Source organism: Ursus maritimus, unplaced genomic scaffold, assembly GCF_017311325.1.
Source record: "Ursus maritimus isolate PB19 unplaced genomic scaffold, ASM1731132v1 scaffold_12, whole genome shotgun sequence".
Lineage (NCBI taxonomy): Eukaryota > Metazoa > Chordata > Mammalia > Carnivora > Ursidae > Ursus > Ursus maritimus.
The window spans coordinates 69,132,710-69,156,416 of NW_024423564.1; the positions used below are offsets into that span (position 1 = coordinate 69,132,710).

The 23,707-nt window shown below is 54.4% G+C and overlaps 1 protein-coding gene across 5 annotated transcripts in view; it reads left to right on the top strand.

Annotated features, from left to right (window-relative positions):
* The window catches only part of ERI3 (ERI1 exoribonuclease family member 3), a 126,412-nt gene that overhangs the window by 91,572 nt on the left and 11,133 nt on the right, over positions 1–23,707 (top strand). For 4 of the 5 annotated variants that reach the window (XM_040627390.1, XM_040627386.1, XM_040627385.1 and 1 more), the window contains one exon: positions 9,685–9,784. The exons of the other annotated variant lie outside the window; for it this stretch is intronic. In XM_040627390.1, coding sequence (XP_040483324.1) covers positions 9,685–9,784 — 100 coding nt within the window. The remainder of the gene's footprint in view (positions 1–9,684; positions 9,785–23,707) is intronic. 5 annotated transcript variants of the gene reach the window in all.

A 23,707-nucleotide genomic window follows, 5' to 3' on the forward strand; every position in this document is an offset into this window, starting at 1 on the left:
CTGGACGCTGAAGGCTCTGCCTGTGGCCGAAGCACTGGGAGGTGGGAGCTTTGGCCCATCATGCTAGCGCCCTGCAGTTCCCAACTCCTAATCGGGCCCTAATCTGGGGAAGCTAGGGCAGGGATGGGGTGAGGGGAGTACATTGAGCCTTCTGCCTTAACTGAATTTCCATACCTCCTGTTGTTAATTATAGAGATGTAATAATGCGATTAGTGCACGATTAAAAAAAATCCCTGATATGATTACCATGGATTTAATATCACATGATATATCATTATATCGTTATGCAGTGACAGATGTAATTGAAATACACTTATTGGAGCCGGGGGTGGTGTTTCATTCAATCCCCAGCACCCCGGGGAGGAAAGGGCTGGCTAAAAAGAAGCAATGGGAGAGGAAATTGTAATGAAAACAAAGAAAACTCACAAGGTAGCTCTCACCCTGGGCAGCTGGCTGAGACCTGCTGCCTTTGACTCTGTGACAGTGCGTGTGGAGCCCCAGAGAGGCCAGCCTCTTCCGTGGGGGCTCAGGCAGCGTGGCTCAGGAGCTCCTTATCTGGTTCTCGCCTCAGAAACCTCGGTGTCCCCAAGTCCCCTCTGACTCAGCAGTGAAGCAAAGGCTCTGGATTACTCCACCTGAAAATAGACTCGGGACCCTCATGGGATCAAGCTGAGTAGGCAGCTGTCTTCCCAGTGCTGCAAACCTGGCCCTGTGGTGCAGCCCCTGCCTTTGCTGTGGTGGTGGTCCAGCACACCCGGGGGCAGCCCTCCTGTTGTGGGCTGTGTGCAGAAGATTAAGTACACAGAGACAGTAATCATCCCGCTCAAGTTCTGTGGATGGACAGAGGCGGCGGCGGCTCTGGGGTCCCTGAAGTATGTAGGTAGCCAGGGAATACCACGAACATGCAGAACTACCCACCGGGGGCGGAGAGGATGGGTTTTGTCCACTGATATGAGTGTCCATCCTTCTTGCTGCTGTAGTTGTGCTGGCCACGCCCCTGCTGGGCCACAGGAATGAAGCGGGAGCTACCCATAAAGCTAAAGAGCTCAGAAAAAGAGAAGGGGGACAGAAACAGTCTCCCCTTCTCTTCTAACACAGGCGGCCGAGCCCCCAGTTTTAAGGTTAGCTGTGGGGGGATTGCTGGTCTGCTGAGCTAGAACAGCAGTGGGTCTTGAAGGAGACCGGATAGGGCCAACAGGAGCAGCAACTCTGAAAACCAGGCTTTCCTGCTTGGCAGAATTAGGCCCAAAGAGATGTCTTCGTTTCCCTCCCCTCAATGGAGACCATTTAGAGAAACAGCAGATACAGCTCCTGCCCTTAAGAATCTCCCAGCATCGCCGTGGGTAACAGTTACGTAAACTAATCTGGTGTTACAGAGGCTGTTCAGAGTATGGATGGGTTTAAAGAAGGGACGAGTCAGGGAAGACTTGGTAAAGGAAGGTACTTGGAGTTAGTGGTGAAAGAAGAGTTAGAATGTGTTCACTTGGACAAAAAGTGGGAGAAGGCCAAGGGTATTCGAGGCAGGCTGAAGGAACTGCGCAAGTCGAGTCTTAGAGGCATGAGAGAGCAGTCCCAGGACTCAGGGGCAGTAAGCAAGAAGAAGGAAGCACAGTGGAGGGTGCCTGGGTGGCTCAGTTGGTTAAGCGACTGCCTTTGGCTCAGGTCATGATCCTGGAGTCCCAGGATCGAGTCCTTCAGCAGGGAGTCTGCTTCTCCCTCTGACCCTTCCCCCCTTACACTCTCTCTCTCTCTCTCAAATAAATAAATAAAATCTTTAAAAAAAAAATGAAACACAGTGGACCCCACATTTCTGGTAGACCACAGAGATGATGACGGCTTTCACTGGGATGTGGGAAGCCAAGAGAAGGATAACTTGGGAGAGGAGATGTTGAAACATTTTTTTGGTTTTGGGGTTTTTTGTTTTGTTTTAATGTTTGAGAATGAGGTACCTGGCCAGGTGCATATGTCAGGTAGGCAATAGACTATATGTGTTTGATACTCAAGTAGTGGCAAAGAGTATCGATTTGGAAGTTGGAGAGGTGGAAGACAGGAAGTTGAAAAAGTCACCCAGGGAGAGCGGTGGAGTGTAGACAAAGACAGGAAGTGAGAGCACCTGAGCCCGCGAGGAGGATGGTCTGCGTGCAGAAGGGACTACAGGGAGTCTGAGGAAAGTGGCAGGGCAGAGAGAGAAGAGAACTCAAAGAGAACCAAAGGAGAAGAATGTGGAAGCTGAAGCCGGCCACAGAAAGGCAGAGACAGCAAAGCTCTGAAACTGTCCCTACGTGTGGGCAGCGTGGTGAGGACTGTCGGCTTTAGCAGGAGCTGAGTGATTCTGGTCAGGCCAAAAGCCAGACTGCAGGGTTTAAGAAGCAATGGGGAAGGTAAGCAGAGGCGAGTGGAGACAACCTTGAGAAGTTTGGTTAACAGGAAAACAGTCACCAGATGGGGATATGGAGTGAATGGAGGGCTTTAAAAATAATAATGTAGGGGCGCCTGGGTGGCACAGCGGTTAAGCGTCTGCCTTCGGCTCAGGGCGTGATCCCAGCGTTGCGGGATCGAGCCCCACATCAGGCTCCTCTGCTATGAGCCTGTTTCTTCCTCTCCCACTCCCCCTGCTTGTGTTCCCTCTCTCGCTGGCTGTCTCTATCTCTGTCAAATAAATAAATAACATCTTTAAAAAAAACATAAATAAAAATAATAATCTAATACTGACATCACTTTCAGAGGGCCAGGCGTTGTTTTAAACACTTTACACACAGTAATTCATTTAATCCTCACATCAACTCTATGGGGTAGGAACTGTTATTACCCCCATTTTACAAAGAGGAACCTGAGACACAAGAAGTTATGTAAAGTGGAGAGAGATTCAAACATTTGCTAAAATGCTAGTGGAAAGGAGCCAGCAGAGAGCGGAAGGTTAAGGATTTAGAAAGAAAGAGGATCCCAGATGGAGCAGGACTAAGCAGGCAGGAGAAGGGTGAGATGTCAAGCACGAGTACGCAATTGGCCTTAGACAAGAAGCGAGGTGTCCCTTCTGGTAGAACAGCGTCGCTGGAGGAGCAGGCAGGGAAAGGTACAGATGAATTTGTAGATGAGGGGCATGCAGTTGAAAGAGTTCTGTGCCACAGCTTTTATTAGCTTTGTGAAAGTCAGAGAAGAGTAGGATTGTTGCGTACCACTGAGAATTGCTCAGGTTGCGATCTTGTACCCACAGTGGCCGCTTTCTATGCATCAGAGTGACTTTCCGGCATCACTGAACGCAGGTGCAAGTGTGCAGAAATGGAGTCATCACTGGGTTTTTTCAGGGAAGGTGTACGAGGATAAGTGGACAGGGGGGTTGAAGACTGGGGAATGGGTGCTTGCAGTGATAGATCCCAGGGCTCTGGGCCTGGTAGAAAAAGGATCGAGCCCAGAAGGGGATGGACTGACTGGGAAAAGAGCAAGAGTAGAGGGTACAGAAGCTGAAAGGATAGGAGGCGGGGGTCAGAGTGAAATCTGTCATTGTAAGATTTCTGAGGGAGAGCAGTTCTGGGTGATAACAAGGCCCTGAGTGTGGCCGTAGGGATGGATGGCTGATTTAGATAGGTAGAGGAGAAGGTCTTTAAAGCACAGGAAGTTGAGAAACTGAAAGGCAGGGTTCATGGGTGGGCTGTCCTGTACATACTAGAGTTACCCAGTGTCATGCTGACCTGGAGTGGAGTCCCAGAGAGAGGGGAGGAATGACAGTCTCAAAGCCGCAGGAAGTTGAAGGTATTGGCAGAGTACATCCAAAAGTGAGTAGGTATTGGTTTTCTAGTTAGTATTGCTGCATAATTAGTCACCCCCAAATTTAGTGACTTAACACAACAGCAGCTCTCTTATTATATCTCATGGCTTCTGTGGGTCAGGAATTTAGGAAGGGCTCCATAAGGTGGTTCTGGCTTAGCCTCTCTCATTCATTTGGAGCTAGTCCTTGGAGCTGGCACAGGGATCCGCGGGGGACTGGCTGGGTTTCTCTCTCTCTCTTTGCCTAGTCTCATGGCTTCTGTATGTGCTCTCTGCACAGACTAGTTTGGGCTTCCTCAGAAGATGGCTACCCTGGAGCAGTCTGGCTAGTTACAGAGCCGCTCAGGCTCCAGGGCGAGTGTTCCAGTGAATGAGGAGGAAGCTGCCTCCTCTATTTCTGCAATCGCCTTGAAGTCCCATTACTTCTGCATTACCCTCTTAGTTGAAATAGTTGCAAAAGCGTATGCTGTTTCAAAGAGAGGGACATAGACTCCCTCTCTTGATAACAGGGGAGTCAAAGTCACGTTGTAAGAAGCGCAGGTGAGACGGAAGATGGTGTTGCAGCCATCCCTGGAAAACAGTCTGCCGCAACTGGTGCTAGGCTGAGCACAGGAAAGGGAGCGGGAGCAGCGTTCTCAAAGGCGGTGTATTTTGGTTGACAGCACCAAGACTGTCTGGAGGTCACAGCAGGAGTGGACGTTCCCAAGTGACCTCAAGTATCCCTGGGGAAAGAACTATAGACCCACGGTGTAGTATAGGAGACAGGCTCAGAGACTTTTGATAACTCCTCCCAAGTGACCGTGCTAATAACTGGCAGAACTGGGAACCAAATTCGTGTTCGTCTGGCTCCTGAGCCGGACCACACTGCCTTTCTCTGAGGCCTGGGCTGCTGGGTCTGCCATCCTCGTGTTTACCTGTGTCCTTGGTACTTGGTTCGCCAGCTGTAGAAGTGCTGGCCAATTAGATAAGGAATTAAGTAGTAGTTATGTCTGTCTGGCTTTCTCTCCCTCATCCGCCAGACTCTCACCCTTACAGCTTCGTCTGTTAGGTGTATGTGGGAATGGCAGGTGATTTGATTTGGTTCCTCATCTTGGGAAATGACCCATCAGCCTTAGGTCCACCAGGTGACATGTCACCCAGAGGTCTGGTTAAAGGCCTGCTCCTCCCCATCTCATGAGGAAGCTGGATAGGTCCGATGTACCGGTTCCAGCTTGGAAGCTCTGGGTTTTCTGGAAGTTACAGAGCAGTCTGTGCTTCTGTGTATAGTCTGGGTTCTAACGCCAACCACTGACCTGCCCACTCAGTGGCCACCCCACCCTCCGAGCCCTGGCAGGTAGTGAATGGGTGGGCAGAGACGCCCTAGCAGCCATCGATGCCTCTTCCTTCCTCCTTGAAGGATCTGATGCTGCTGCCGATGAGGGCTACTTCATCTATTAAACCCAATACACTTGTCGCAGCTGCTAAGCCCCCGTAAGCCGCCGGGCGCCGTGTTTGTGATGGGACTGACAGTGCATGGAGGAGGCTGATTATACACGATTCCATTTCGCGGGCCCAGCAATGTAATTTCACAGGGCGATCAGCGTTTGCATGTAATAGCAGGCTGTGCTGAGGTGTCAGAATATTAAAGGCGCTAATGGCAAAGCTCCCTGTTACACAGGGGGCCACCCGCCGCGCCTACAGCAGGGCTGCGCGGCAGGCCCGTCGCAGATGGCTGGCCACTAAGCTAATGGGGCAGCAGCCAAGGCGGGCAGAGCCGCGAGAGAGAAGAGCCAGCCGGGAGCAGCTCGGCACCTGCTTCCCCGCGCATGGAAATTACAGCAGCCCAGGGGAAGGAAAGTGTGCGTGCCTGCCTGGCACAGGGCTGTGGTGGGGTGGTTTGGTAGACCCAGCATCTTTCACCCCAACTCCACCTGCCCCACTCTTCGGCCAGGAAGCCACAGCTGGGCAGGTGGGCCCTGGTGGCTGGGAGAGGTGCAGCTGGAGAAGTGGCACCCCAAGAATTTGGAACCAGTGTGGGATAGGGGCTTGGGCACAGGTTTTTGGCGAGAGCTCTTAAAACAGATTCCTGCCCCGCGCTGATTGAGGTCAGAAAACTGCTAGGTCCCTTACCCCCACACCCTGTAGGCTGGCAGGAGAGAGGGAGGGAGCAGGGAAAGGAAGCAGGCGGGAGAAAGGGGATGGGCAATAATTAGGTCCCTTGATTGATGCCAGTGCTGCCATTGGTACACAGAGCAGGGAGGTAGCCCCTCAAGATAGGCTCTTTCCGTCCTTGTGGGCTGCCCCAGCCACACCCAAGCCCTTGCCCGCACTCTCACGGAGCTTGCTCCTGCCATTCTCCTTTGTCCTTGCTGTGTCTCCTGCCTGGAATGTTGTCAGACCCCCGCCCAGCCCCCCACTACCGCTCCCTCCAGGAAGCTTTCCTAGCTGCCTCCAGCCCCACACAGGCTGTTTCTCTCCGTTGTCCCTGTGGGCAGCCACAGGGGACAGCCTCCCTGATCCGCATGTTCTGCTGCTTCCCTGGGTCCCAGCCTTGACTTCTCAGTCAGACTCTCTGAGGCACAACCCACATCAGCTTGTCCTGAGTGGGCTCCTGGGAAGGCTCTGCTCAGATTCATAGACGGATGTAATCTTCGGGAGGACGTCTGGAGGGAGTGGGGAATGGAAGGATGCGCCAAGTAACCTGAGGGAGAGTTTGGTGCCTGTGTGGGTGTGCACACTTGCTGGTGTATGTATCTGGTAGGGAGGGACTTTAGAAGTGAGTGCTGGGGGTGGTGGGCATGTGGGTACAGGCATAGAGGGGTAGCAGGTGTGAGGATCCAGACCACAGATTGCTGTAGGACCCTGTGTTCTCTGGGTGGCTTTCTGCATCTGCTGGCTGTGACCGAGGGGTCCCTCAGATGGCAGGCGTTGGAGAGAGCTTGTGGGACTGTGCCCTGGGACTGTGCCTGTGGGGGTTCCTTGAGGCTGGTGGTCACTTCTGAAGGTTCAGCTCTGCAGGGGTGTGTGACAGTACCTGGGGGAGACCTGCCAGGGTTCTCAGCAGGGGCAGCAAGGGGAGAGCCCAGGCTGAAGGAGAGCAGTTTTAATTAACCGTTTTTAATATCATTTTGGACTTTGGCTGGTATGTGAAGGCCCCGCTGGAAGCAGCATTTGTAAAAATTAAATCCCTCTTATTAGGAGCTTGGCAGACCCATGTGCACGTGCTGCCCCCTTCCCCCCGCCCGTGCCCCCTGAGGAAGTGCTGGATGAGGCCATGTCACGGCAGCAATTGGTTATCATGCCTTATCTGGGAATATGAAACTGTGCGCATGACACCCGCGGCCACGCTGGAGACGCCAATTCATCTCGCCCTCGCTCTGACAAGCTAGGCTGCCCTTCCTGAAAGGCATCCGTCAGGCGGGACCGGGCTACTGCCTTGCCTGCTACCTCTGCTTTCCTGCCCGGGTTCCAGCTTGCCCTCGTCCAGCCAGGCCCAGCCCGGCCCTCCTGGGCTCTGCCACCCTCTACCCCCCTTCCATATGTCCCAGCCTAGGGAAGATCTTGGGGAGTCATAATTATAATAATAATCTAATCACAGTGACGCGTCAGGGCAAGCGTCTAATGTTATCTGAAGTGGTCTTCCCGCTTAGCTGCGATAAGACTCAGGATGACGTGCAGATAACGTTGAGCTGCCCTGTCCCCAAGCCTCGAGCAGAGCAGAGGGGCCTCAGCAGCCCGCTGCCCGCCCGCCGCTTTAAGCCGGGAAGCGGCAGCACCTGCTAATGCAAGTGTTTAATATTTGATGGGCTGGGATAAAGCAGGATCACCTTCGAATTGAATTGAGTGTCAGCCGAGAATCTATTACTGAAATTCGGGTGTGATTTGACAGCAAAGTAGACGATGTTATTCTTCACTAGTTACTGCAATCTTCTCCCCGACATCACTTAAATATTTTTTTCTTTGCTTGAGTAAACACACATTATCCTTCTTTTTTCCCCCTTCCTTCCTTTTTTCCTTTTTAGAGGGGAAAAAAAACCCATCCAGCTCGCCTTCTCCAGGCTGATAGGGTAGATTGTTATTTCTTTATTTGTCCTATTAAATGGAATTTCTGATCGTTTAATCCGGCCTTTGTAAGTGATTTTAAAGTACTTGAAAGCCGGCCCGCCACTGCTCTCTGGCCCACTGCGCTCCAGCCATGGCCCTGACCACGCTCAGCGGCTCATCCAGCTGTGCACCACCCACTGGCTCCTTTCCCTCGCTGCCTGCGTTTCCCCAGCTCTGCCCTGGCTGCAAGCCAGCGTTCTCTCCCCTGCCCTTGAGCCTCACACTCAGCCCCCGATTTGTGGGTCCAGCTGCGGCCTGGGAAAGTGTGGGAGGGTTGGCTGGGACGTTGAGTTGTGGCTGGTACCCTCTGTGGTCAAGGAAAGCAGCTTGGGACGGCGCTAAGGTTGAAGCACCTGCAGAGCCAGGGCTTGGTTCCTGCAGCTGGGAAGGAGGGGTACCAGCCCCTTGGCCTCAGCACGGACTCCGCGTCCAGCCTTCTGTCTTTGGTTTCTGACCTGGGGTTAGGCCCTGCCTGCTGCGAGGGAGTCTCTAGTGGGATGAGGGCCTCCAGGCCGGGGCATGGGTCGGGGCACTGCAGTGCCTGTCTGAACGTGGCTGCAGTCACCTTAGTTCCACTTGTGGCCTCCCCACCTAGCTTCTGGGAACTCCCCCAAGCTACATTCCTATTGACCATATCCCATATGCTTCCTGCCACTGGGAGCAGGGCAGCCTGGGCTTCCAGGACTTCAAAGGTGAGGGGATGGGTAATGTCTGAAGGGCCAGCCAGCTACACAAGCCCCCGGTAGAAGCCCAGGACTTTGCTAGCAGGCTGAGCAGGAATTCAATTCCCACTGGGCCACTTAATAGCATTCTAACCCTTGTAAGTCTCTTCTTTCTGGGCCTCAGTTTCCTCATCTGTGACGTCAAGTCGGTTGTGCCTGTAAGGGACCGTGAAAGAAAAGTTCCATCCCTGGTCCTGCCATATACCGCCTCCCACCATTGAGGTTGGTGGCGGTCAGGTGGCGTGAGTAGGGGATGGAGGGGGGCAATGAAGTGCTAGGGGCTTGAGCAGATCGATGCCCCCAGCACTTCCTTCCCCAACCCCAGGAAAACAATTAAGTACAGATCGATGGGTGGCCGCTTTGAATATGCATAAGTGAGCACTTGACCTTCAACAGAGATCTGTTCCCCCTACCACACACACATTCTCTTTCTCTCTCTCTCTCTCTCTCACACACACACACACACATACTCTCTCTCTCTCTCTCTCTCTGTCTCTTCATGTGTTCCCCTCACAGCTGCTTGAGTCGACCAGGTGACCTTACCCCTTCTCAGTTGAGCCCACATATGGTACTCAGCCTTCGACAACCTGGCCTGCTTCTCGGTCTAAAGCAAGTAGACCAAGGGCAGGTGGTTAGCCCCCTCTTGCTTCAGTTTTCCTGTCTATAGAGTGAAGTTTGGATATGTTGGTCTCCAAGTCCTTCCCAACACCAGGCCTTATGACCACCAATGCTGTGGGGCGGGGCCCAGCACAGTGCTGGGTACACTGGAGGGGGGACTCTAACAGGGCTGCCTGGTGAAGGGGGTGCCCTGATGACAGGATGGTCCTGAGAAGGAGGGTCTTAGTAAATGGGAGCTCTCTAGAGGAGCCTGGCAAGAGGGCACCCGTTGGGGGCTGGAGGTCTCTGATGGGGAGCTGCCTAGAACAAAAGGAGCTCTGAAAAAAGAAGGGATTTTCTGATGGGGGCCCTGGTGGAAAGGGGACCCAGTGAGGGGACTCTCATGAAGGGACATAACGAGAGTAAGCCCTTAGTGGGAAGATTTGGCTGGAGGGTGGAGGTGGTGAGTATTGGGGGTCAGGGCCTCTGTTAACCATTCTTGCCTCCTGTCTTCCAGGCTTACAGCTTCGCCATGGGCTGCTGGCCCAAGAATGGACTTCTAGACATGAACAAGGGCCTCAGCCTGCAACACATAGGCCGGCCCCACAGCGGCATTGGTCAGTCCCTCCACATATACCCCTTGGCAGCTCAGTCAGCCCCTGCCTGCATGCCCCAGTCCCCTGGCACACAGAGGGGTTCTGTGGCTCATTCTCTGCTCTAACGGGGTGCTTTCCATAGCTGGGGGGAGTGGGGAAGAAGGGTGGCCTAGGGGAGAGTGGAACCAGACCATTGGAAAAGACCTCTCAAAACACTGTTTAGGAGGAGACTGGGGTCTGGGCTTTGGGTGGGTCACAGGTGGCCTTGGATTCAGGCCAAGATATCCACAACCCTGTCTGCATCTCTGCTGGGCGATTTCCTCAGAGGGGTGGGCACATGTCAGCTTACCCACCCCCGTGGAGCTAGAGGAGGCTGTTTAATATTGTTTCAAGTCTGTGGCGACTAAACTGGGCGATCAATGGGAGTTAAGGAGATGAATTATTTAAACCTCACCAGCTTTTAATTAGTCGGGGTCCTTCTGACCGATGGCTCCGTCCACAGGGTATTGACTCCCCCGCAGGAGCAGCAGCCTCCATTGAGCGGTGCCTGGGTTGGGAGGGGCCACTTGGGGTATCAGGTGGGGCTGCACCCTCAGAGGGATCCCTGCTTGGTGGGGGGGGGCTGGAGTGGCTGTGACTCTAGGCATTGGAGGCTCTGCTGACTTCAGATATATCAGTATTGGGGGGTGTGTGAGTGAGTGTAATAATATATCTGGGTTGATTTTCTTGAGGTCGTTTGTCTGTATATGGAAGCAACCATCAACCCGTGTGTGTATCCACAGAAAGTGTGTCTGTTCATTGCTGTGTATCTGATTTTCTGTGTGTGAGCACACATCATGCAAATACTTGACAAGCATAGACTGTTCCAAGTGGGGAGGAGCGGGGTAGGGTGGTATTCCTGGGAGGTGGTATGACATTATCATAACCTGTGTACCTTTGGGGAGCTGTGGCCGCAGAGGGACCAGCAAGATACACCAAAAGGACCCAGTTACCTGTCACAGACCAGCCCTTCATCCTTTCCACAGAGCTCACTGGTGCCTGGTGGGTTTTGGGCATGTTTAGTAGATATTCTTGTCCTCAAGGAGGTCACGTCCTAGGATAAGATAGAGGCTGAACTGGGTACCCAGGGTACTAAGAGCTGTTAATAGGAACACCTAGGCTGCCCCAGGGGAGGATTCCCATGTCCTCAGGTGCCAAAGTGACTTCTGCTGCTTTATGTACATCTCACTGACTTCAGGGATGCCCTGTATCATTCTTGTTGGGATACCCCAAAGTTGTTCTGGGGTCCAGGGTGGGGGGGGAAGAGGAAGCAGTCAACAGGTCTAAGGAATTGGAGGTACCCCACAGCAACTCCTATTCCCTTCCCTAGGAGCTATTCTGTACAGCCTAGAGGAGACCACAAACCTAGCAAGGTGAGATGCTTGGGAGCTCAGCAGGGAGTTTCCTAGAGAAGAAGACACTTGAGTCAGGAAATCCTTGAAGGATGAATAGGAGTTTGCTAGGTAGAAAAATGGAGGAAGGGTTTTCTACTTAAGGGCAGCTGTGTGTACAAAAGCACAAGGGCACGTTGAGGACAACTTAGACGCCTACACGTAGTTGGCTGTGACTGGAGTGGGAGGGACACTTGGGTCAGGGAACAGCTGGAAAAGAAATGGGGAAATAAGTGGGTCTTGAATGCCTGGTTAAAGGGTTGGCTCTTCGATGAGGTTCTGAGGAGACAGGAGGTTCATGAGCGAGAGGACAGCACTATCAGATCCCCTCCTAAGCACTGACGGGGCAGTGCACACTGCACACGCCAGTTCTTAGTGGACACTTAGTGAACACTGGGGTGGGCGGCTGAGTGAAAGAGTGAGCAGATGAATCCGTGCCAGAGAGACGGGAAAGAGAAGGGCCAGAGAATGAGGATCAGTGAGAAGACTTGCACTGGCCCAGGCGGGCAGGGGTTGCCAGTAGTTGAGTCTGGCTGCTGGAGGGACCAGCGGGGCTGGGTCGGCCTTGAGCTGGGTGCCCTGTGTCTGTGGATGTGTCCCAGGGTGTGTTTGTGAGAGGAAGAGGTTACTTCTTCCCTCTCTGTTAGGACTCCTGAGGTGTTCCTTCCCTCTCCAGGGGAGAAGGCTTTTCCATCCAGCTGGGACACAGGGGACAGTCCAAGGTTACAAGTGACAATGGAGCAAGGGCTTTGGAGCCAGAGGAAGTTCTGGCTGTACCGCCCAGAGCCCTGTGACCTCAGACAAGGGACAGTGCCAGTGCCTCTCAGGGCTGGTGGGGAGGTTCAAGTGAAGCTGCCTGTGTAAAGGGCTTGGGCAGTGCCTGGCCCAGCACACAGTGGGTGCTCAGGCAGGCCCCTCCTCTGTGGCCCTGCCAACACCATGGCCTCCCCAGGGCACTGGGGGTTCCTGGCACTGGGTCTTTGTATCTTTGAATGCAGAGGGCTGCCCGGCCAGCTCCCAGCTGGCTCTGAGGTGTGGGTGAGGGTGTTTGGTGGGGAGGGAGATGCAGGGCATTAATTGGGCTGGGAGAGGCGGGGAGGGGAGGCGTTGGTTTTGAGCAGTGAGGTTAATGGCCCTCGCGCCAAAGAGACAGCTTTAATGAGCTTCAGCTGGCGGTGCCCCGAGTTACTGTGCGTGCTAAAAGGGTCGCGCTGTAAGAGTTTGATGTGGACTGTTTCCCAGCCCTGGGGTCAAGGGTCATCTCCTGTCACTGGCCACTCAGGCTGGTCCTCAGTGACATAGTGCTAATTAACTGCGTGAGGAGCTGCCAGCCTGAAGTGGGGAGTGGTATGTATATTGGTGGGGGGGAAGGCATTGGTGATGCTGGGCAAGGGTTCCACAGATCCCACAGCTTAGCCATCTCTGGGATCCGCTTGGCTCTCCCATGATGCCATGGTGGGGGGTAGGCAGTGGGTCTGTGTGCAAATCACTGATGATCCTAGGCCCTAGGGAGATCTCCTGAGCCTCCTTCTAAGGTATGGGTGGCAGGGGGAGTTTGTGGGGCCTACCTGGTGGGGATTCCTGCTGAGAACTGGGTGTGGTGGCACTGAGAGAGCAAGGGGCAGGCATGCTGGAGGGTTGGGCTGCCAGCCTAGGGCTGGGAGGTAGGCTGTAGAAGGGGAGAGGGCCCACTGGGATGGATGTGCATGGTTGAACTATTTGCAGGGGAGCCGTGGGGGCATCCTGGCAGAGCAGTGACCTGCTCAGAATTGGGCTTCAATTCAAGCCGTCTCAGAGTTTGTGCAGGGAGGACTAGCAAGGAGAAACTGCGGAAGGGGCAGTTCCATAAGATGCACGGAGGTGATGGTTAATTCAGAGCCAGCAGTAGCCGTGCGAATGGAGGCAGAGGACCAGTCAGTGAATGCTTACCTTGCACCTGCTGTGTGTCAGGAACTGTGATAGGTGTACTGGTGAAGATGACAGAGAGCCCTGCCCCCACGGAGCTCAGGTGCGGTCGTCAGACAGGTACAGTTGGCCCTGGCAGCTGAGGGAGAGGTAGGTTCAGGAATGGAGGTGGTGGAGCTCTTTTTCCAGGCAGAAAGGGGGGTGTCGTGGGCTGTCAGCATGGCCTCTTAGTCAGGAGAGGGACACTTCGTGAACAGGGTGGTGTGGAGTGGGGTGGGGGAGAAGAGGGACCGCGCATATGCACAACTGCTGATGTCGGGGGTCAGCGGACTCCGTCTGCATCCTTCCTGTGGACCAAAGGCTTTGAGGCAGGATGACCTCCACGGGGGACTTGAGACTGCTGTGTTGTGCTGCTTTTGTTTCTGCAAAGGGTCAGCAAGTATTTGGGGGTACTTTTTATTAACTAATGTAATTTTCACACCAGTTTTATGGAAGGCAGGCATTATCATTCCCATTTTATAGACTAGGAAGCTGAGACTCAGTTAAGTGCCTCGCCTGAAGTCGCACAGCCCCTTGAATTGAAGAGCCAGGACTCAAACCCAGGTTCATCTGAGGGCAGAGTCTGTGTTCTTACCGCTGTGCTGAACTAGGAAGCACCTTTTTGGTGTCGGGCTTTGTGCTACCAACAGAGACGTGAGGAAGAACAGAAGCTCACTTCCCTCTTTTCCCTCAGTCAGTGTGAAACCTGTATACAGGCCTTGACAAAGCCTTGTCAAGGAAGAAAGGAAGGGAGGCATTGCCACCCTTTCACGCCTGCTACAGTCACCCTCAGAGCCAGAGCATGGCAACTCTTGGCTTCTGACCTCCTTCTGGCTCTGAGAGTTCTTACTCTGATTTGTTTGCTCTCCACCTCATTGGGAAAATCCTGCCCGTTTTCCAGGGGCCACCTCTTTTGGGAATCTTGCCTGGACTTCCCAGTGTGCATGTACAAACTACATCCTTGGACCCCACTTACAGTTTGTTGGGGGTGATTTTCAGGCCCTCCATACTTGATCTCTCTAACAGCAGGACCCAGAAATCTGCACAGGAAATGTCAGTAAAAACTCACCTGTTGTTGGGACATGGAGGCCGCACAGAGTGCTGATTTCAGCTGGCTAGGAGAATAACTGGAGCCTTCCCTGATGCCCAGCTGGGTGGTCCTGCCCTGGTTCTTTAACCCCTCTGCTCAGGGCCTGAGGAGGGTCCCTCTGAGGCTCGTGGTAAGAAGGGATGGCCAGACACCACCAAGTGGACTCTCAGGATCTTGTTGCCCAGCATGGTTTGGCAAAAACAGCTGGGCTGGCAGGAGGCAAGGTGGGGGCCTGGCCCCAGGGGGGCAGTACTGGCCTGTAGTCTCCCCTGAAGGACTAGGGTGTCTATCAAGAGTCCAGTCAGAGCGCATTAGCTCTGTGACACGGATCTCATTAGCTCCCGTGAGAGGTGTCACTGCAGGAGAATCGTCGGCTCAGGGAGATGCTTGTACCAAAAGGAAGAAAGGACAGTGACAGCCTTTTCTCTGCCGCCTCTGCCGCCACGCTCCCTGGGCCGCCCGCCCTCCTCCTCGTGGGGGGGGTGGGGGTGCTGGCTAATGAGCTCGTCTACAGTACAGCTTTGCCTTCCCCTCCTTGAAGTTCCCCAGGTCCCTCTGAAGACCTCAGGCCCAGGATTAGCACACACCAAACGCCAGCCCCCCTCTTGCCCAGCAGGGAGTTCCTTCTGATCACCCTGCTCTGCTACCATCGGCAAGGGAAAGGAGGTGGGGCCGAGACAGAGCCACCGTGGCTGGCAGGAAGGGGGCATTCACCCTTGGAAGGCTCAGGCCCCTCTGCCTCCCTTGACAGAGTGACCATGTCCACTTCTCTGCGGTGGGTTCTTTCTTTCCAGAGTTGCAATCTTATCCTCCCCTCCCCTTTTACCATTGACATCAGTCTGGGCAGTGCCCCCATCCCTATGGGGAACCCTTCTCCCAGGGCACAGAAGAATGTAGGGATGGTGGCCGAGGGTTCAGCAGGTAGCATTTAGATCTGATCGGATCTAAGGCTTTCTGGCTGAGCTAAGGGGCTTCAGAATCAGCTAGAAACCAGTCTGGGTTTTGGAAGACCTGAGGGTGGTGAAGTATTGATATAAGGCCCCTGCAGACCCAGTAGCCCTCTCCCTGGCTGTCCCAGAGAGGCAGAAAGGTGCTGCTCGGGCCACCCCTGCCCCCTCCACTTCGGCCATCTTCAGGGCAGGTTCAGGGGGAGTCAGCACAGCTGCCTTACAGGGAGAGGGCAGAGACGCTGGAGTATGTGCTTCCTCGGCACTACCCCCACGCCCCACTCCTGTCTAGTTCTTTCTGGTGTGGCTCAGAGAAAGTGAGCCGCTGGGGGACGGGTGGCCATGAGAAGGTATTACTCTCCAGGCATCGACAGGGGCTCCACTGGCCTGCCTGGAGGCAGTATTCACCTGGAGGGGTACTCACTCCTTCCTTCCTCAGCTGGCACCCTTGGAGCCCCGGAGACATCCGAGGAATTGGTCCTTGCCAGACCCCCGGCTCTAGACTTCAGTAGCAACCACAGGTGGCAAAATGGATAGACAGGTAGACAAGTGGACTGCCGGAGGGATGGGGGAAGGTTCTGGTATGTGTATGTTTGTGTTCTGTGCGTGTGTGATGCACTGGGAAGTACAATCTTTGTTTCCCTACCTTCCTAGCCCCGGGCCCGGCCTGGCCTCCCCTTGTCTCTCTCTGTATCTCCTGTCAAACCGTCGCAGACGTAAATGACAAAGAAATCAGAAAGACAGATCAATGCCGGCCAAATTAGCACTTGCAGATAGACTGTGCGGGGATGTCAGCGCCCTGACCCCTGGTGATCTTGCAGCCTCCACTGCTGATATTATGCAAATTGCATCCATCTGGCAGGACCTGCGTGCTGGCTGCTCCTACTCAGAGGAGTAATGGGCTGGGGGTGGGCGGGAGTGTTGGAGCAAGAGTCGGTGGAGTGAGTGTGTGCGTGTGTGTGCATGTGTGAGCATGTGCTTGAGTGTGTGTGAGGGCGTGTGGTGCCCACCGAGCACTGGGCGGTGAGGGAGTGATTGACAGGGCAGATAAGGGGCTGCATTGGATTCCTTTGGGCTGGGGGATTAGGAGCAGCCACAGATGGGAGATAACTGGACTTCATTTCAGTTTATTTTCCTCCTTATCCCCGCTCCCCACCTTCACTCCCCGAAAAACACAATCTCTGTAGTTTGCGTTTTCATCAATATTTGCAAGTCATTACCACTGGTTTAAGGTGAGAGACAATGTCAGGGCCCAGACCAGGCCAGCCCCTCCCCTGACTGCATCCAGGTCTGGCACCCTGAAAATGAGTGCCGTGCATAGCCAGACAGCCTTCACTCTGGCGGTGCTCACAGCATCCCTCCTGCCAGGCCCACAGTACTCCTGGGAGGGGCCACACCTCATGGACCAGCCCCAGACCTCCTCCGCTGACCTAATGCCCCCTGACAGTCCTTAAGCTGGGCTCTGCCCCTGCCACCTGAAGCTGCTGTGTGACATCCTTGCCCCCAAGCTTAGGCTCCAGCATAGGTGCTTCTGCCCCTGGTATTATCCCCTTCCCCACAGCTCCTCGTGTCCTTGACACTGGTGACCAGGGCCCAGACCCCACCTGGGCAAAGTGGGGCTGTGGCCTATGGAGGGGGCAACTTGATCTGAATCGCCCTCCAACACCGGTATCCTTCTACATTTGCGGAGTGCCAGGTGTAGTACAGAGGAGTTCCCATCTGTCATCTCATCAAGTTTCCAAACCCTGTGAGATAGGGGCTGTCAGCACTACTGTATGTGAGCAGACTGGAGCTCAGGAAGGTTACCGTTCACCCAAGGCTGCAGAGCAAGGATGTGGGAGCGCCAGAATTTAAACATCTCTCTCTCTAAGGTCAGAGCTTGAAACCACCAAGTTCTGCTGCTTCAGTGTGGCTGCGGCCGCCCCAGACACTCGACACATCAGCATGCCTGGGCCCGTGGAAGGGAGCCACCCTTGCACAGTGGGCAGACGCGTTCCTTCCGCTCCCAGCCTCTGAACACAGACCCTGACCCAGACCAGACCCCCTGCCAGGCTGAACCAGACCAAAAGGGACAGGATTCAAACACATGCCGCCCTCAGGAGCAGTGTGTCTGAGACAGTCGGGCTGTAGCAAGAAGGACGCACAGAGGACAGAACGCACCCCGCGGCTGAGCCAGCCCCAGGATATGTCACCACATGTGGCATCCAGGCCCCTGCAGCTCAAGGAGAGGGGCTGAGCAGCTCAGTCCAGGAAGCTGTGGTGGCGGAGGGTATAGCTGACCCAGGGGCCCCTCCAAAACTGGGTCCCCACTGTACCCTCCCACCAGGCAAGGTTGGGAGCTGAGAGTGCTGGGGACATGTCCGGGGACACGTGTGCAAGGGGAGCTTGTCCTAATGAGGAGAACATGGCTGCTAGTTAGGCGAGGGGCGGGCGGGGAGCCGCAGAGCTGATTGAAGGCAGGGGCAGGGGTCAGACAATTAGGCCCAGATCCGGCCGTTTGATGTGAGTTCTGAGGCCTCAAAGCCTCCCTTCAGCCCGCTCCCTCCACTCCCTCCTCTCCCTCCTCTTTCCTTTCTTCTTCTGCCCAAAGGCAGGAAGGATGGAAACGCTTACTCTCACTGTTACTATTATTAAACTCTGCGGCAGGCCAGCCAGACCCCAGGACTCCTGCCCACAGGGGGCACCCCAGGCCCCCAGGAGGCTTCTTGGGCCCCAGGGGGCATCTGGCCAGAGGCCAAGACCAACCTGAGGGCAGGGATGAGCTGAGCGCCCGGAACAGGGTAACCTTGCTCCCTTTCTTGCTTCTGAGGCAGGAATGAATAGGGCTGCCCAGTGGAGATTTGGGCCCAGGGCTGCTTTGACCATCACCTCCTGCAGCCACCTAGTTCTTTTCTGTTCTGTCTGGGGTTTGAGGGTGAGGGTGTGGTTCATTCACACACATACCCCATCACACATAGTTGTCTGCAGCAATCACACCAGAACCCTGCCCTGCAAGGTAGAGCTACACAGAGCCACACAGCCCTACAGTACTGTCACACTCACACACCAAAGTAGAGTGCCTCCCCCGCCACGTCGTAGTCACACAGCATCACAGGGTCCCTTACTTTAGTCACACCCAAGGTCTTGCACAAAAGACCTGTCTCCTGCAGCGGGGCCCTGGGAGCTAAGCCCCTCCCCAGAGTGTCTGGGAACAATAGTCAGATCTTGTGTCCAGGGTGGATGGGTGCTGAGCCCTTCCAGCCCCCCATCCTAGGAAATAAGCCTAGAGAGCAGGTACTGACCAGAGAGTGGGAGGAAGCCAGATTGGGGGGGCAGCGGGGAGAGGGAGGGTGGGAGCAGAGATAAATGTTAGCTCATTTCTTCCGTAATTAGTTACTCCCTCATCCCCGCGTTGTAATTGTGAACAAGCTGTAATGTTTAATTAGTCTGTAAATGAAACCCCAATTTCATAATGGCCTGGCTGACAGGGCTAAGTGAGCAGGGGAGGAGGCAGCGGGGAGGTAATAGGGAGGGTCCGTGGGGGGGGCATGGGGGGCTACAGGGGGGATGGCTTGCAGGATTACCTCCTCTTCCCTTCAGCCCGAGCCTGGGCTCTGTCTGTGGAGGCTCTGTGACTAGGTCTAGTACTTGCACCCCCCCCCCCAAGGTCCTCTCCACCAGCCCTCCTTACCAGAGAAAAGAGGGGAAGGGAAGACTGCTGGCACCCTTCTGCCCTGCTCTCTGCCTGCCCTCCAAATCTCTGGTTGGGATACCACAATCGCAGTCCGACCTACGTGCTTCTGGTTGGAGAAGCTGGCTCTGCGGGCCCAGGCCTTGTGACTCCAGCAAGGATGTTGCTGCCTCCCTAGGTCCCACCTTCTTCCTCTTCAAATCATCCTCCTGGGAGGTCTTTGCTCAGCACCTGGACCTCAGAATCTGGTCCTCCACCTAAAGGAGCCAGTGATTGGCACGGGACAGGCCCCTCCCCCTCCAGTCCCACTGCTAGGCGATATCCTGCATCCGTGCCAGGCTCGCACCCCAGGCAAGACCTTGCTCTCGGTGGGTATCACCGCAGACTGTGATAAACTGGAGCTGCCGCAGGGGGGAGCCCCCGGCCCCACCGCTGTCTCATCGGTCTCCCTGTCTCCCCCACAGCATCCTCACCGCCTGCACACGCCCCCGCCCCGCCTGCTGCAGCCATAAATCTCAATTTACGAGGGCGGCTCTGGTGGGGGAGGAAGGCAGCACCGCTAATGACGGCTCCTCAGCCGGATTTTTCATGTTGCACAGTCATAAATTTTTAAGAACAGCATGGGCAGCACGTTAGCGAGTTATCGAGGCTGCCTCCGTGCTGGCTGCCTAGCTCCAAGAGAGCAGGGAAGCAGGCAGGGCAGAGGCAGCGTTTGGGGCAGGGGTGGGGCCCCGCAGCCAGACTAGTCTGAAAGCAGGGGTACCGCTGGGCCACGCAGGCAGGCCAGAGTGAGCCTTCGCACAGGGCCGGTAGTACTGCCCGAGCGGCTGGGAGCCAAGGACAGGCACGTGGGTGGGAAGTGGCGTGTGGGCACACAGACCCTGGTGTTGGGAGGTGCTGATGGATGCCTCTGCTCCAGGACTTGACACCGTGATGTACAGGGAGCCTGAAGACATATGGATTTTCAAAGTGGCCACTTTGAATAGAATTACCAACCCTGACCATGCGCACAATGAAGCCTCTGCCCTGGCTGAGCTACATTTGGTTCATAAACGAGGTGGGACCATTTTGGGATCATTCTTGAGAACTAGGGTCCCTGGAGCCACCAAGGGAGATCCTTGGGGAAATGCCCACAGAGGGGCAGACCTATGGATGTGCTGGAGCCAGGAGCCTAGAAACAGGATGACCTTGTTCTAGTTAAGGCTCATCACTGCCAGGTTGTGTGGTCCTGGGTAAGTCACTCGCCACTCTGGGCCTCTGTCTCTTCCTCTCTAAAATGGGGTTGATGGTGACTCCTACCTCCCAGGCTTACTATGAGGAGAAAGAAGGTAATGCATTGGAAAATACTGTAAACCTGCCTCCCACCAAGTACCAGTTAGCTCATTTGTCTATTTTAGATCTCTGTAAAAGTTTTGAAGAGAGTGTCTGAGGAAAAGATCTTTGTGGAGGACTGCGGGGCATTCATTCACTTTTGTTCATTCATTCAGATGTTTGCTGAGGTCTTCTGGGTGCCCAGTCCAGTGCTGGATTTCAGAGGTGAGGGAGGCTCCTTCCTGGGAGGTGGTGTGAGCACTTGTGGCTGAGGCAGCTCAGTGTTCCCAGCCCTGTGCGTGGTCCCCACGTAGAGTCAAAAGGCCAGATCCAGCCCGGTCCTGCCATGGGCACACCCAAGCTTCAGGGTGCTGAGAGGCCCACAGAGGCCTTCTCATAAGCCCCAGGCTGAATGCACCGGAGGGTCCTAATCTGTGCAATTGAGGGTTAATGATCTTGACCATCTCTCAGGAGCCACAGCAGAAGGTCAAGAAATCGGATAGCAGAGGTGCTGTGAGTGTGCATATCAGGTGTTCAGGACGTGTCCGTGGCAGTCCACCAGGAACAAATGCCAGTCGTTTAGGGAGAAGAGCATCCCCAAGCTGGGCTTTGTTGGTGTAGTGGCAGTCCCCTGCTCCTTCTCAAGCCACTCTCCTCGTGCCCTCTGCATTCCAGCACAAGACCCTCCCCCGTTTTCTGGCAACTGCCATTCTTTCTCTGACCTCAGGGCCTTCCCACGTGGCTTTATGGACCTTGGGAGCCCCCCATTCCCATCCCTTGGCCTGATTAACTCCTGCTCATCCTTCACTCATCCTTCGGGGAGCAGCTCAAAGTTTGCTTCCCCAGGGAAGCCTTCCCTGACTCCTAGACTTGGTCAGGTCCTCCCCTGTGCACATGTTGCTAACACCCAGTGCTTTCCCTGCACAGCCTTTCCTCACGATCCTAATTAAGAAATAGTCATTTAACGCCTCTCTCCTCAACTGGATTGTAAGTTCCCTGAGGGCAGGAACTTATGTCTGTTTGTTCAGCTGGTATCCCCAAAGGGTAACCTTGTGTCTGACTCGTGTAAGCAGGTAGTAAATAAAATGTGTTGTTTTGAATTAAGTTGAGCTGAGGTGGGCCTGGCCCACCCCTGGGTGCCAGGGCAGGGGGAGGCAGCTAGGGCAGTGCCTGGAGCTGAGGTGCTTCCCATTAGTCCTCATGATTAATTCACAGCCACACTGTGATGGAGTGGGCTTGTCCCCAGTCAGCGCCTCCGCTGGGGCCCACCTGTTAGCGACAAACAAACAAAGGGGATAAATAATGCATTGGGAGCTGAGCCAGGCAAGGCGGCGGTATTGAAATTAATAGGGATTAGCTGAGCAGCTTGAAGATGAAATATTTACCAGGTGGGACTGGGCTTCGGGAGGGCAGCCCCCCTCGCAGAGTCCCCAGGCAGAGCCAGGCCCTTCTCCAGGGCATCACTGCTAGGACTGGGGAGTCCTTCCACCAATACTGCTGCCCCCAGTTGTGTCAGTTTGCTGGACAGACTGGTGGCCAGACTGCTGAGAGCTCAGGTCCCAGCCAGTATCCTGGCCCAGCAGGTCTTGGGGAAATGAAGATACTAGAAGGGAGTGGAGGTGGAGAAGGGGCTGAAGTCCCCAGCACTTGGGAAGCAGAGGACAAGGACCTTGACTAATCTTCAGGGCCTGGGCAGGTCTCGGCTTTGGGCAACGGATGTCAGGGCTGAAATAAGTTTGCCTGTGACCTTGTCTCCCATCCTTCCCTCTTTCTTTTCTTCCAGTTCTTCCTTTCTTCCACTTAATACGTGTTTACTGAGGGCCTCTGCACAGGTAACATTAGTGCCCTCGGGTTTGTGATCTAGCAGGAGGTGACAGAGGCCATCACAGTGGAGGAACACTGGGTGCTGTGAAACACATAGAAGGATCCCTAACACACACATGAGGGCCCAGGTAAGGCACTTGAGGAAATGATAGCAAGGGGCGGGGCTTTCCAGCAGAAGGAGGGCATGCAGAAAAAGCTGAGAAGCAAAAGAGCCTGAACTCTGGGGTCTACAGGAGAGTGGGGAAGACGAGGCCTGAGGGGGAAACTGGGCAGATCCCCGGAACTTTATAAAGAAGTTTGGACACTATCCTGAGAGCAGTGAGGTGCTGTTGAAGTGGTAGTTATTTTAATGATTAACTCTTAAACTTTTTTACTTTGAACCAATTTTACATTGCAGAGAAGTTTCTATACATCTCTTAACCCAGCTTTCTCTCATGTTAGCATTTGACATAATCACAGTACAATTATCAGCACGTAGGAAATGAACGTAGGTACTATACTGTGAGCTAAACTGAAGGTCTTCCTTGGATTTCACCAGTGTTTCCAATGCGGTCCTTTTTCTGTTCCAGGATCATTGAAGGGTTTTAAGACAGGGAGTGAAATGACCAGATTTGTGGCTTAAAAAGATACCTTGGAGATTGGCAGGGGCACTGCTGTCTCTTAGGTGAGAGGTGGTGGTGCCCTGGACCAGGGTGGTGGTAGTGGGAATATAGGTTTAGAAATCACTGGGACATCTAGGGTAGGTAAAGCTCAGGGCTGGGTAAGTGTGCCGAAGGAGAGAGTGGAGAGTGAGAAGGGGACCAGTGGCAGCTCTGAGCAACACCCACTTTGTAGGGACAACCAGAGGGAAGATGTGTACAAAGAAGCTGGAGGCATTGGACAGGGAGGGAAGGTGCTGTCACCAAAGCCAGGGGTGAAGAGCTTCAGGGCACGAGTCAGTCCACTGGGTCCATCTAAACCCCTGGACTTCAGCCCTGTGAGGTCGGAGGGATCATTCGACAAAGTGGTTGGGTAGGACGCAGGTGGGGGATCAGACTGTAGGGTAGGAAATGAGGGAAGGAGGCCTCATTTACCGGGAAGTTTGGCTAGGAAAGGGAGGAGAGGTTGGGTACCAGGCGCGTGGAAAAGAAGTTAAGGCGAGGTTGTTTTTAAAGATGGGAGAGATTTGATATGTTCACATGCTTATGTGAAGGAAGCAGTGCAGAAAAACAATGGAGACTCGCTCTATCGGAGAGAAAGGGGCTTGCTCCTTACTCAGGCCCCCGGAAAGGAAGTGGGATGGGGAATCCAGGTAGAGTGAAGGTGGGCTTTAGAAGTGCCATCAGGATGCACCCTCTCTCCTCCCTCTGTAACAGGTGAGAGGAGAGCGCCTCCTGTGTCTCCTGTGGGAGAGGGGTGGGGGTGGGGGACTTGAGAATGGTGGGAAGTAGAGAAGACTCTGCGTTGCCACTAGGGATAGAGGGAGAGAGCTGATCAGGAACGGAGGTGGTTGGCTGGGCAGTTTTATACACCCAGGTGAGCTTGCAGACTCCGGCTTTAGGAGGGGCACAAATCTGTATGGTTTTGATGTTCTCTAGTCACCCTTAGCCCAGATGCAAGCATAGAGAAGGCAGTTTGGGTTTTTCCAGGCAAGGGTGATGGAAAGAAAAGGGAGCAAGCGAGTTGAGAATATTGTCAAGAAAGGACTGAGATGATGGGCCACGGAATCCAGGCTCCTGTGTGAGGTGT